This window comes from Neopelma chrysocephalum, unplaced genomic scaffold (genome assembly GCF_003984885.1).
Source record: "Neopelma chrysocephalum unplaced genomic scaffold, ASM398488v2 Primary Assembly neopelma1_59, whole genome shotgun sequence".
Classification (NCBI taxonomy): domain Eukaryota; kingdom Metazoa; phylum Chordata; class Aves; order Passeriformes; family Pipridae; genus Neopelma; species Neopelma chrysocephalum.
In genome coordinates, this window is record NW_020897714.1 from 27,552,713 (window position 1) to 27,566,596 (window position 13,884).

Here is a 13,884-nt window from a genome sequence, read left to right on the forward strand (position 1 = left end):
TGTTACATAGAAACTTTGGTAATGAAATTGTAAGCACTTAAAAAATTGTATTTCTGTAGCAGTTTTTGAAGTGGTGGATTGAGCTGGTTGTTCCCCTGTTAGCTTTATTGCAGTCTCTGTTGCCCATCTGATGAGTTTCTCCTTTCTCAAGTTGTATTCTCTTCATTCCAAAGTAAAACTGATTCAGTAATGGAGGTATCTCCCAAGAGTGTAGAGGATGGCCATCTTCTGCCATCTGGAGGTTTGCTTGGTTTCTGTAGGTCTTGCTGGCACTACTTGTCCTGCGGAAGGCTTGCACAGAAGCTGTCAGCATCAAATTGAATAGTTCAAACAAAACAAGCTCCTCTCAAGCCCCCAGTTACAGAATACTGTAATTTTAGCTCAGAGTTGAATACTACTGATGTTTCCAGTAAAGGAGAACCAAAAGGTATCTGCAGAGGCAGTTACAGGCTTTTTCTGTCTTGTTTGCAGAAACTTCTGTTTCTGGAAGTGTAAATCAATTCTTACGTTTAAAAGCATGGGCTCTTAGCTAGTTTCCTGACTCTGGTCACATAAAAATTTTTCTGCTACTAATTTAATGATTTTCTTACCCTTCAATTACCTATAGTTTGTTTGTTTTACTGGAGGTCTATTCATTTGCAAGTTCGTAGTTTGAGTATACTACCAGTTATTCTTGATAGGGTGGAATTATTTCCCTGCTTTCACCAGAGTTAGCTATGTGTTTTAAGTTAGCATCAGAAATTGGATGATTAATATAACAATTCTGATGGATTTTTAATAAGTGTGTTTAAATTCAGCTAGCCCTGGGGCTCTCCATAAATGTACCCTGTGATTCAGTGCATTCCTGCTTATCGTTACTCTTCATTAGTAGTCTTTTTGCCATTTTCAATCCCTGCAATAGTACTGCTGTCTAAGCCAAGGCAAATTAATTTTCCATCCTATTTAATTATGATAATCTGTATCAAATGCTTTATTAAAGACAAGATAGTCTACATAATTATTAAACAGTATTTATTTAGCATTACAAATTTTGCATTTGGTAATCAGAAACAGTTGCTTCAGGAATTTGACCAGTGCTTGAAAGGTGTTTAATTGTTATTGGACAAGTACTTTCCAGTGGGGAACTTGTTTCAGAACAAAGGAAATAGTTTGTTTAGGAGCTTTGAAAATAGACTTTGAACATAGCCTCACATGTCTAGCACCAGGATTTTAATGCTCTCTAAATATGCTTGCATTAAAAATCTGGGGTTTTTTCTAACAAGTCTGTGTTGTTTCAGGCTCCATGACAGAAAGATGTGTATAATAGGACTGAGCATCCTAATGGAATTGCAGAACCGACCACCTGCAGTGGATGCTGTGGCTGCCCAGATTGTTCCTTCAATCCTCCTCCTCTTCTTGGGCTTAAAACAAGTTTGCGCCTCACGAGAACTCACAGAACAGGAGGATCATGCTAAAGATGAAAAACACGTTGCAGAAGATAATGGTAAAATCTCCCCTTTTCACATTGTGGATTTTGTCTGGATTTAATTTAAAGGGGGTAAGAAATTGCAGTTTGTATTTAAGACTCATTAGTCTGCTGAAAATAGCTCAGCTTACTGGGTGCATGAAAGGTCATCTTAGGAATTGATTTTTCATTCCAGAATGTTTTGAAAACGTTTCAAAGTATGACAGCTAACAATTTGTGAAAGGTTAGTATTGGTTTAAGAGTAACTTGCAAGTCCACTCTTCCGGGTTATAATTATGCCCTGTCTTCTCACATTGGCAGCAGGAGTTTGCCAGGACTCCACTGGTTATATTCTTACTCCCTGGAAAGAAGCTGTTCCTAGTACCCAACTATTCGAAAACCATATTTGGTTGAATTTCAAAGGAAATCCTAGCCAGGACTTCTTTGTCCAAAAGGAAAGGCATTTGCAACACGGTGTTTGAGACAGCTGAGTTTCCTTGAGTAGACAGGCCCCAAACTGCCAGAAAAGAAAAAACACCAAAAAATGTCTTACGGAGGGAATTGCAGGGAGGGAATCATACACAGCATTGCAGGCAAATCTGTTTGACATGGAATAGTAGGTAGATGGTTTGAGGTTTGAAAATTAGATTGGATGTGAGCAGATTATGTAATCCACTGAAATTTCACACATGATTGTTCTGTAGTGGAATCACAGAATTCTTCTCCATGTATAGTAATACAGTATGGAAGAAGCACAGTAATTTTCAAATCTCTATCCTGTGATTTAGTTGCTGCTTGCTGCATATGTAGTCATCTTTATTCTTTCTAAACTGTTAACAGGAAGAGCTGAAGGTTTGGAATTGGAGGAGGAATTTTTCCATCTTGATTATAATTCAAAAATACTTTTCCTTAAGTAAGAAGTAGCAATTAGAATCTCATGTTGTAGTTGCATTTAATTCAGGGTGTAATAGTTTCTAAGTGGAATGGAAGGTAAAGCAAAAGAAGAGGCGCTGGTTCAAGTTTGTTCAAATAAGGGAGCACTCTGAAGAACAGCAGGCAGACAATTGGTCTACAGTTGGTTTACTCATGGTTTTGTGTCTATTTGTGAGGTCTCTAATTTAAAAAGCACAGTGATGGACCACTTCATCGAAGACATTTCCTCAAAATTTTTGGGTCCTATAGTTGCACAGTGACTGCATAAATGAAAGAAGAAGAAAGGTGGCAGTTTCACATTTCTCAAGTCTGCATAGAAACAAAAGTTTAACTGATCTGGAATATAGGAAACATTTTAACAGCTTCATTTTTCCAGGGCTTTTAAGATTTTGGGGGAAGGGTGTTAACAGAGTCCCCTTTCCAGCCAAAACCTAGATTTATTAATTGGTTTTGATTCTTAAGTCAATTGTTTCCTTACAGTTTTTAAACTTTGTTTTACAAAATGTATCAATGCTTTTCCAGAAGAGATATCGAGTGATGAGGATGAGACAAATGAAGTGAGCCAGGCGATGCAAGACAACCATGGTGGAGGAGGAGGAGGTGGTGGTGGAGGTGGAGAGGAAGAGGATGAAGATGATGATGATGATGATGACTGGGATGAAGATGCATTGGAAGAGACTGCTCTTGAAGGGTTCAGCACACCTCTTGACCTTGAAAATGGTGTTGATGAATACCAGTTTTTTACACAAGCACTTCTAAGTACGTGTTTTCTGGTTGGCAGGACGATATAACGTGATGAAATCATTTGGACATGTTTATGGCCACCACTGCGAAAAACCCTTTTCTTTGTTACAAGAAATAATTTAGATAACTGTAAATGGAAAATGTGATCTTGTTTTCTGATGTCAGTCCTAAGATTTTTTTTGCTTACTAGTGCTGAAAAAACAAGTGGTAGCAAATACATCCAGAGGTTAACTCTCTGCGTGTTCTCCTTCAGAACTTTTTGATCACAGCCTAATTAAGTGGGCCTCGGTCACTAGAGGACTCCTGTATATAGAAATATTTCTCACCTTCTAGATGTTAAAATCATAATGGAGAAATGATGCTGTTGCTTTTAGTTTTCATATGAGTTTTACGTTATTCAACTCACATAACCATGTGGCCATTATTCATGGACAAACTTTCAGAAAGGAGAGGATGTATTAAGTTCCCCCAAAATTGATTGCCTCTGTTTAGAGTGGGGATTCTGTGCTAAGAAAACCGACAGGAATACTGAGCCTGTTTTGCAGTGCAGATTCTGTTTTAAAACCAACCAGAAATTCCATGTGTTTCATTTTGTTGTACCTGACAATCACTTTTCATCCATCCCTGTTCTGACAGCGGTGCAGAGCCGGGATGCAGCCTGGTACCATTTGCTGACGGCGCCACTGAGTGAGGATCAGAAGAAGCAGCTGCAGGAAATTTATACATTAGCAGAACACCGGCGAACTGCTGCAGGTGAGTCACTTCTCTGGGGCCATTTTATGTGTTGCAGGGATGTTGGAACTGCATCTGATCTGTAACAACAAAGAGAATAGACCTCTGTGCTAATTAACATTTTCTAGGAAGCGTGAGTAGGATATTATGCTTACATTATTGCTTGCCTGGAAGTGTGTGTTATTCAGAGAGTACTGTTTTTTGTACTGTTGCTTCTAATTAATTGCCTTCTCATACTGCTGTTTGAACAGGGTATGAACTAGTTTTGCAAAATCTGACATTTGAAATGAAGAGCACATTAAGGTGATATCTAGCTATCAGCCAGGCATTAGATGAAGATTGCTGTCGATTATGATGTGTTTAGTAGTTTTGTAACTTTTTAACTGCTAACATTGCTGTCAGTGTGAGGTTTTAGATGTGTAGAAAGCTTGCATCATGGAAAATAAATTCAGATTTAATCAAAAGGAATGCAGAACAGTGTAACATAGACTGACTCTGTAGAGGATTAATTTCTCAGCTCGGTTGTAGAGGTGTGCGCATTTATGCATTTAGAGAAAATCCAAGTGTAATTTATTCCTGTCACTGCATTTAGGGAATGAAATTTGGACTCAACTGAGAGTTTTTTTCCACAACTTCGCATTCTTAGCTGAGCTGTATTGTCTCTTGGCAAAGGTGTTCTCTATAGAGTATTTTTCATATTCTTTTTCTTGTTTGATTTCTAGAGACAAAGACAATAGAACAACAAAGTGGATACGCATTTGACAACAAAGGACTGATCACAGCATTTAACTTTGCTGGAAGTACTCCCGGTGGCAACTGAAGGATCAGCTACAAAGGTCAATGGGAATGGTCTCATCATTACATTTTCTTGAAATCATTGTGACTTCTGAGTGATAGGGGAGGGTAATTTAATGCTGCTGAAGGTTTTCTGGAAATTAGCAGTGTGCTTCCCCCACCAGAATGCTCTTTCTAACCAGCTACTGTAATGTACAAATTTTTGTGGTGTTTTTATAATTTGATGGACTGAAAGGAAACGTTTGTCCTCAAGGAACCTGAATGACTGGGAGGGGCCAGGCTGCATCTAATTGAGTTGCACTTCTCAGGTTTTTGCTGTGCAGAATTGATAGATTCATATGGATAACAGTGCCTTCTGTTGTACATGGATTGCCTGAACAAATGGATTTTGGAGTGCATTATAATTTTTTAAGTGTAAGGACATTTCTCGATACACTGTAAGCCTTGGTTCCATGTTTTCCAGTCACCTGCTTTTTACTGCTCGGTTTAATTGTTCGTTGGTTGCACACACATTGCTGGATTCGGAATATTGCAGCATCTTCCCTATTTGGTGCAGACCAAATGTGCAGAGGGAGTTGCAAAGCATTCACTGGTTACGTGGAAGGGTTGTAACAAAACTGCAGATTTTCCCTTGATGCAGGAGTCTTAAAGTATTTCTCTTAGCCATGAGTTCAACTGGCTGGAGTTAGGATGGCAGGCCTGGAAGGTGGCTGCTCTACATCTACATCCATGTCACCTCCTGGCTGGACAAGTGGTGTGGCTCTCACATGTCATGTTCTACATGACGGCTTCTTATTTCCACTATTATTGATGAATATTGGATTTTACTTTGGATTCTATAAACCTCTTTTATGATTTTATTCATTCATTACCATTCCAGTGGTATTACAATGTGGTACAAAATATTTGCAATATTTTATTTATTTTGATAGAAGAAACACTTCAGACTTAAGCTTCAAACTTAATTCTTACTGCTACACTTCTGTGATTGTATTTCTGGTCTGCATTCCAGATGGCTGTTCTTGTCCCATGATGAAATTTCTTCATCTGACAGATTTTTTTTCCCATATTTCAAAGACTACTTCTGCCAGTGGAGGTTTAGATTAGATATTAGAAAAAAATTTCTTCTCTGAAGAAATGTCTGTGGTCAGACATTGGAACAGGCTGCCCGGGGAAGTGTTGGAATCAACATCCCTGGAAGTGTTTAAACAACATGTGGATGTAGCACTTAGCGACATGGTTTAGCAGTGAACACGGCAGTGCTGGGTTGACAGTTGTACTTGATGATCTTAGAGGTCTTTTCCAACCTAAACAATTCTATATAACAAGGTGTTTGTGTATAAGTTTATTTAGAGAGAAAGTGATAGCAGTACTAATTTGAATAGGTGCCCCTCTTTTAGATTATTGGGATCGAGGTGGTGTAGCAGAAATCAGTAGGGGTGCATTAGAATGTGAAGTTTGGATGGGATATAAAATGTTTTGGCCAGATTTTGTTTCTATATGTTAATTTCTTTATGACTTAAAAATATTTACCAGGCAATTTTAAACACATACTGATAATCGACTTCTTTATAGCAATGTCCCAAATGAAAAGTTAAAGTTCTTTCCATACCCCATCAAGTTTTTCACAACTGCAGTAAATGTAGCCCTAGGCAGTGCTGAAGCTTTCATTTTTATATGTCAGAGTAATTCTGGTGGAGTCTGAGCACTCTATGCCTTGGCTTCTGGAAAAGACAAAGTGTCTTTGCCTGTTCCTTCTGGAATTTTCCTAGCCTGGCAACTGTGGGGCAGAAGGTTCCCCTCTGGTTTCCTTTTTTCTGCTCCTTTGTGTCAGACTCAGATGCTTTTTCTGCTGCTGCTTCCTTATTTTTGTTTTTTTCACCACATAGCAGCTGCAGAGTAAAGTTTGCCTGGTTCATGTAGGTTTTTCACTGGTGCTACTCAATTAATAGCAACAGTGAAAATTTCTCACTTTTAGTCCTGTTGTAAATATGGAAAACTGTGAGAATTCCAGGGTTTGTATTTCCAAAGGGGAACAGTCTGCTGAGCTGCATTGGACAGGCTCTTTCAGCTCAAGCAGCAGAGGGCCAAGATTTCCTTTATTTTGAATGTCAAGCTATAAAAATTAGAGGTTATTTTTGCTAATTTAGGCCTGGGCTGCATGATCTGAGACAGTAAGTAGGAAAGCGTTACATCCAGTGTGTTGGGGAGTTTCTCAGAAACCACAGAAGTTTTGAAATCCTTCAAAAATTTAATGGTTTTTGGAAATTAAGGGCATTGACAACTTTTCTCTTACCTGTCAGTTGAAGTTAAGTATTAAGCAGGTAAACTATTTAAGCCCTTTGTTATTTTATTAAAAGAAACAAGATTGTTGAGTTGACTTTTTTCCAAAGCCCGTTGCCTTCTCTACACTGGCATGCAGAGTAGAAGAGGGATTTATTTTTCTTTTGCTAATGAGGTGGCTTGCACAGTCACAGGCTAATATTTAGGAGTTAATGTGTTCAAGGAAAAATCTGCTTTTGCATAGCATCATCTTTGTGTCACTCGGCTGAACTATGGCTGCTCCCTAGTTCTGCTTCTTGTGTACTTTTCAAATCAACTGCCAAGAAAATTTCATCCAGATGTTTCTTACAAGGGGTTTAATCAGCAGCATGGAGTCGGGAATCTTTGTTGTCTCTTTTGCAGTGGGGTCAGAGATGTCTGAGGGGATGGCATGTAAAAAGGTTAAATGCCCTTCCCTTCCCAGGAGATTCATGAGCAAATGTTTCTGCTGGCAAAAGCAAATGTTAATTATTTTATTCCTTTTTTTGAAAAGGGTTTTCATCCAAAAAGATTTATTGGGCTCTAGCCTCCACTTTAACATATGGTTCTCTTTTAACATGATAAATATCTGTTTGTACATGATCATAAATAGGTAATGGATTTTAGGGGTTTCTTTCTGAGCTATGTCCAGCTTTGTAATACATTAAAGGGAGAGTTACATGAATGTGCATTACTGTCTCACTTTCAAGCCAAGGTAATCATGGAATATCAGATACCAGCATTGCCAATCAAGCATGATGTATTTGCCATTGAAAGTACAGAGAATCATGAATGTATTGTAAAATAAAACAAAGGCTGTGATAACTGGTGACCTACGTTGCCCCGAGCCCGTATTCCCAAAGTATGAAGGTGACTCATGTGGGCACCATGGTGGCTTTACATAGGAAATTAGCATTATATGGGTGATAATCATAGCAAATGTTAACTTACAAAAGCTTCTTTTTCAGATAAAATTAACCGATCCTGGGTATTGAATCGCATATGCTGTTTTGTCACTCTTGAAAGGAAAATAAGAATCACCACATGTTTTGACTGCTTCTTTTTGCTCTCTCTTTCAACGTTGAAGTACTTGGCTTGCTTTCATTACAAAGCAGAATCTTTAATTGTAAAGCTCCAGGAAGAGTGCAGAATATCAAGCTGAGGAAAAAGCTGAAAAATTCCAAACCTCAACAATCCCCCAAAACCCACATGTGCACAGTCTGACTGAAATAAATATGCTTTGGGAGTATAAGTCAAAATATGTAAAGAATGTTACACAAAATGATATTGTGAGATTCTTTGCTTTAGGGGAAAAAAGCTGCCCCTGGGGTGTCAGGGAGACATGAAATGAACTGCTTTAGGACATGCCCTTTGCCTGTGAAGTCGTGGCAGTTTGTGACTCTGGATTCCATCATACGTTGAAGAGGAGAGATGGTAGGACAATAGAGGATTTTTTTTTTCTTACTACAAAGCAAGAGTCTGAATTGAGACTTTTGTGGGCTGAAGGAATTGTGAACAACCTGAATGATTAACTGTCTTTCGATTCCAGAATACTTTTTCTTCCCTCCTTTTCTTCTGTTTGCTAACCACAATGTTATGGGATATTTCAGGGAGTATTCAAAATACCTGAAAAGATAAACCTTAAACAATTTTTATAAAATCTGTTGTTCTTGAAGCAATGCAACCTATCAATTGCATTTCTGTATACAGAACAAAGTCTCTCATTTGGCGTATGCAGATGATACAGAACTACAAAACCCCCTCACTTGTCCCTGTGGTTTGGATGGATGTGGAGACGATGAACCTCTCTGTGATTTACTTCTTAACATGGGTCCTTTGAAATCCCCACACCTTAGACTGAAATTTTCTCAAAGGGTAGGCAAAAATGCACTATGTAATGTAGGACCCAGTCCTTGTCTGAGATGTGCCGTAGTCAGTCTTGATAATGTTTGGTGGTCTGGTGGTCAGTTCCTCAAGGATCTCCATCTCTGATTGAGGACATTCTTCAAGTCCAAGAGACTATGTTTGCAGGTGGACAGGAAATCATTTTTCCCTCACTGCAGCAAAGCCTCCAGCAGGTGTGGCTATGAACTTCTTGATCTTATGGGTGAAAGTAGCACACTTTTCTCTCAGGTGTCAAATGTTACCAGGCAACTATTCCCGATACCAGAAAGTCTTAGTATAAAGCTAAGTTGTATGAGCAGACCAAGCTGCTTGCTTTTGACATCTCTTCCACTGCTACTTCCAATCAAGCAAAACCAGTGTAAAATGAAGGAGAACTAAAGCAGTGCTTGGGCACTAGACAGGTAGAAACATTCCTGGCCTGTGGATCTAGTCCCAATACTTACTGCAGATACACTCAGATACTTTTCAAATACAACATGCAATATCTGTATGGATTGTCAGTACCCTGACTGACAACCATTAATGAGAGGTAAAGACTCTAATATGATTTTTCTCTGGCAGAAATCAGCTGCATCCCTTTAAAAAGTCTGGGAACTACTTGTCCTGGCTGATGTGCAATCATTAATAGGAAACACTCAATGAGCTTACAGTCTTTCTTAGAGATTATCAGCATACATCCTACTAAAGGGCTACTGAAAGTGCCCCATGGCTAGGGAGCTGGCTGATGAAGTACTCCTTGACTAAAAGAGTTTTGGGGAACACCAATTTGGAGAGGATCTACAGGCACATGTAATTGGGATGAATGTGGAAAGAATCCATTTAAATTGAAGTGCCGTGTTTATGTGATCTCAGATCTGCAGTGTTCCCAGTGTTGCCTAGATCTTCTAGAGGAGTGTCCAAGAAGTTGGTCCCATGCCATTCTCTGGGAAGAGAATGTGCTTGAGCAGCCCCAAATTTGGTGAGATGCTTTGAACTTGGGATCAGAAAGCGATTCCAGTCTGGGTTTTCCCCTCTTCCACTGCTTTTGTGAAACCAATCAAGCAAATCCAGTGTAAAATGAAGAACTAAAGCAGTGCTTGGGCCACAGACAGGTAGAAACTTTCCTGGCCTATGGATCTGATCCCAGTGCTCACTGCAGAAGGGCCTGTGAGTTTTGTGATTGGCTCTAATGGAGCCAGGCTTCTACCCAAGCAGTTTGCTGGGTCCTAGTGTTTGGATCACTGCTTATACCTTTGACTGGTAGTTGTCCATATAAAAAAAAATTGGGTGAAAGTGGTATATTAAGATTCCTTTTTATAGGCTGTATAGAGGTTCACAATTTGAAGTGCTTAGCTCTGTGTGTGGTGGGGTAGGAGGTAACCTTTCAGATGCACTGATTTCTCCAATGTGAACACAACAGTGTCAGCTCCACGATTCACCTGAGAGAGTGTTGGTCAGGGGCTGCCTGCTGGACCATCGGGGATTATGTTACAGGAAGTGAAATGCAAAAACTGAAAAAAATTACTTGATGCTTAAAGCTGTTCAGCAACAAAAATGAGTGTTTTCTTGAAAATGAGATTTTAATGTTATTCTCAGGTATATTTTAATTTTTGTGTTTCATGCCCTTATGCAAAAATGCAAAATTACTACATGACATGGAGGCCTATTGATTTTTTTTTCCCAGTGACTGTTTACCATTGACAGTGTTCATCCAAGAATTGTTCCTCATTTTTAGGTATTTTCAACATGTTTGTTACTGAAGTTGCACATACCCATCTTTCACCACTTTTCATGCAGAGAGATATTGCAAACAAACTTATCAAAAGGAAGACCAGTGCTTTGAAAAGAGAAGACTATGCATAAGCAGGTTATTTTTAGAAAACAGAAGAACTATGGCCTCTGAAGAAAATACAAAACAGTAAATATTTATATGGAGGTGCATGAGCTAAAGAAATTAATATAAGACAATATAAGCAAGACACATTCTTTGATCACAGCTGTAGTGTTTATTTTTCATTGCCAAACAATGTGTGACACTTGCTTTTGGTTGCATGTGCTGTTGGTATTACGCTTAATGTAAATCACATGGAATGTTTTGGGGCTCAGAAAGAGACCAAAGAGGCCATGCAGATTTCTTTTGATATTAAAAGCAAAGATATGAGCCCATGCCTGCAGTGACTAGAGGGAGCTATGTGCTACATTAGCAGATTGAATTGCGGGATCATCACCTTTGTAAGAAGCCTGAAATACTAAACTGTGGGTTGGCTTTGAGGGCAAGAATTGACAAATGCAAAGCATGCATCGATGACAAGAAGAACCTCTTCCTAGCCTAAAGAATTCTGTACAGTGTTCTCTTAAGCTGTGCTGAATTTGCTTTAAAAATAGTAATAAATCTTATTGCTTAGGTCGAATGTTACATCTGTTGTGCATTTATCTGGGAGGAATGATATTTCTTTAAAAAATGTAACATGCCACCTACCAAGGAGCCAAATGTCCTTTTATAGCCTCTCTTCATACAGCCATAAAACCTATTTGCAAGAACACCCGGGAATTAATTTTAAACAAATGTGTGTGTTATGCAGAGTTAATATGTGCATTTGTGTAGCAGTGTTTTTGTTAATCCCTGACTTGTGAAGGCAACTGTTCATGTACACCCATTGCCTGTGAAAGAACATAGCTGATGTTTGCAGAACACTCAAATACAATTCTCAAAATACCAAACTAGTGAAGGTAGTCATCTTGCAGTCCTGAGAGAGGGGGGATTGCACCAGAGTTTGGGCCAGTCTTCTGTGCATGGAATTCATAAAGAAGATACTTTTACCAAGCCTCCACGGGACAAGAGGGGAATCCAGCTGGAACTGCAAGCCTGGTGTCTGTATCAGTGGAGTGTTTCCCTGGTGGTGAGTTGCTGAAGTAGCCTGTTTGCTAAATAGCACTGATTGATGATACTTACCCTTTTCTGCATGGGCCACTTCTGCAAATCCTCCACAGTCTCTCCAAAAGCAGTGGTTAGCTGTCCATGTTTTTTAACTCAGGAGGCTGAATCAGTGTGGTTTGCCCAAAGCCGTAGCAATGGGTTGCAGTTGGCATGAGAAATTAAAATTTTGGCTCTCTGTGCGTGCCTGGGAGCTTTGCTATTGGCTCTAATGGAGCTAAGATTTTACCCAAGCAATTTGCTAAGTCCTAGTATGGATCATTGCTAATACCTTCTAGAGAAGCTCTGCCAGAACATACTTAATTTATGAAATTGCTTAGTAACAGTGAGTTCCTCTATTGAGCTGCAATTTTAATCTGTCTAGCAGTGACATGGTTTAATTGTATTTTGTGTGGGTTGCTTGGTGTGACGAGCTCTCCTGTAGAAAAAGTGGTTCTCAGCTGGGTGATGAATGACATCCCAAATGCTAATTCCTCTTGAGGCTTTGAGGTGAACCTGATGCCTTGGAAGCAGAACTCCAGGTGACCCACGGTATCATGTGTGCCATGTATCAGGGTGTTGGGAAACCCCTCTGCAGGTATTAACGAACATGCTGGATTGGTTCTGAAGTTGTGATTGCCACTTTTAACAGGCTCTAAAGAGTAAATGGGTAAAAAATGGTGGCTCCTATGCCACCTCCTGCCCTCTGACAGTGTTTATCTTTTAGCTAGAACCACATCTTAACCTGAATTCTAGCTCCCAATCTCTTAAAATAGTAGTTTGTTTCATTTAGTCCCCAGCAAGGGTGAAATATGATCAGTGTTTGCTTTCTCTTGTTACCAGGTATGTTAAATGAATAATCCAAATAATTTAATTACTTATTTGATTAAATTACTGGGATTTTAACCAATCCCATGCAGTTTCCTACTGAATTTGTTTTTTTCTGGCAGAGCTCAAGTTACATGGTACTGCGGTGCACATGAGGAAAACTATCCATAGTCATATAAATGAGATTCAGAGTAAAATATAGAGTACAGAAATGTCATATCAATATATGAATAATGGATGGTTTCATTTTTTATTAAATATATTGGCCACCTGTCTCTCAGCACCCTGGAGAGCAGAATGTGCAACTGCAACAAATAAGGGTGCCTTAAGCAGTTTCTATTAAATATAAATAATCCATACTGCCCTTTTTTTCCACAACACACCTTGCCTTGCACCTGACTGCCATGACAGGTTGTTGTGCAAAGTGTGGCAATGGAGCCAAACAGCTGCTCCTTTGTGTGGGGATTTGACCAGAGCCACGGGGCTGACACGGCCCTCAGCAGCACTTGTGGCTGTTCTCTGCAAGAGCTGCGTCTTCGTGGAGAAAGCAAACCCTGGGTCATGTCTCCCTCCTGCCATAAGTGTCTTCCTGGAGGATGCAGGGGCTTAAACAAGACCCCAGCAAGAGTAATTGCAGAGCACTGCAGTGCATCTGAGTGTGCACTGCACTGAACGGGTTCTCACCATCCATTTCTATGTATAGACCACTCAGCGACGTGTCGGCATGAAGCGAGATTAAACACAGACATGGAGTCTAGTTCCTCACTGTAACAAGGATCATAGCTGTTGAGTTCTGCCAAGCGAGAATCAACTTACTTAGGGTGAACAGCATGATTAGCTCTATTTATATTATTGTTTTGAAGAAAAGCTGACAGGCTGTCTGCACCGTTGGAATGGAATGGAAAAAAAAAAGCCAGCCTGGCCAAGAAAAAGTCCATGCACAAGAAGTACCTCAAGCACTGATTTCACTGGTAGAACAAGCATGGAAATTGCTCCAAGGAAGTTACTACTCCTGGTGTTCACTTACAGAGTATTTATCCCATTGCATTCTTAATCAAAAGGTTTACTGATCCCATGAAGATAGGACTAAAGTAAAGAGGCTGCAAATACTCTCCCACTGGGCTCCTCTGATAGGTAAGTATGGCTGATTTTGGAACTCAATGCTGTCTGAGGCATCAGGCTGGAGACTCTAAAGGACTTTCCTGGCTGCCAAAGGTGGGTCTGTCAAGAAGAGAGAATTCTGCACAGTTCTGTGGTTCTGCCTCAGTTCTTGTGGTTGCTTCTTCCTGAGTGTTGTGAGGACACATTT

General features: G+C 39.7%; 1 protein-coding gene across 3 annotated transcripts in view; it reads left to right on the plus strand.

Annotated features, from left to right (window-relative positions):
• IPO8 (importin 8) overlaps window positions 1–11,244 on the plus strand; it is a 48,612-nt gene extending 37,368 nt beyond the window's left edge. For 2 of the 3 annotated variants that reach the window (XM_027680629.1, XM_027680628.1), the window contains 4 exons: window positions 1,278–1,483; window positions 2,900–3,136; window positions 3,758–3,874; window positions 4,576–11,244. In XM_027680629.1, the coding sequence (XP_027536430.1) occupies window positions 1,278–1,483; window positions 2,900–3,136; window positions 3,758–3,874; window positions 4,576–4,673 (658 nt within the window). In that variant the 3' untranslated portion in view covers window positions 4,674–11,244. Of the gene's footprint in view, window positions 1–1,277; window positions 1,538–2,899; window positions 3,137–3,757; window positions 3,875–4,575 lie in introns of those variants that run through there. The other variant, XM_027680630.1, reaches the window with a different exon arrangement.
• Window positions 11,245–13,884: the final 2,640 nt, after the last annotated feature.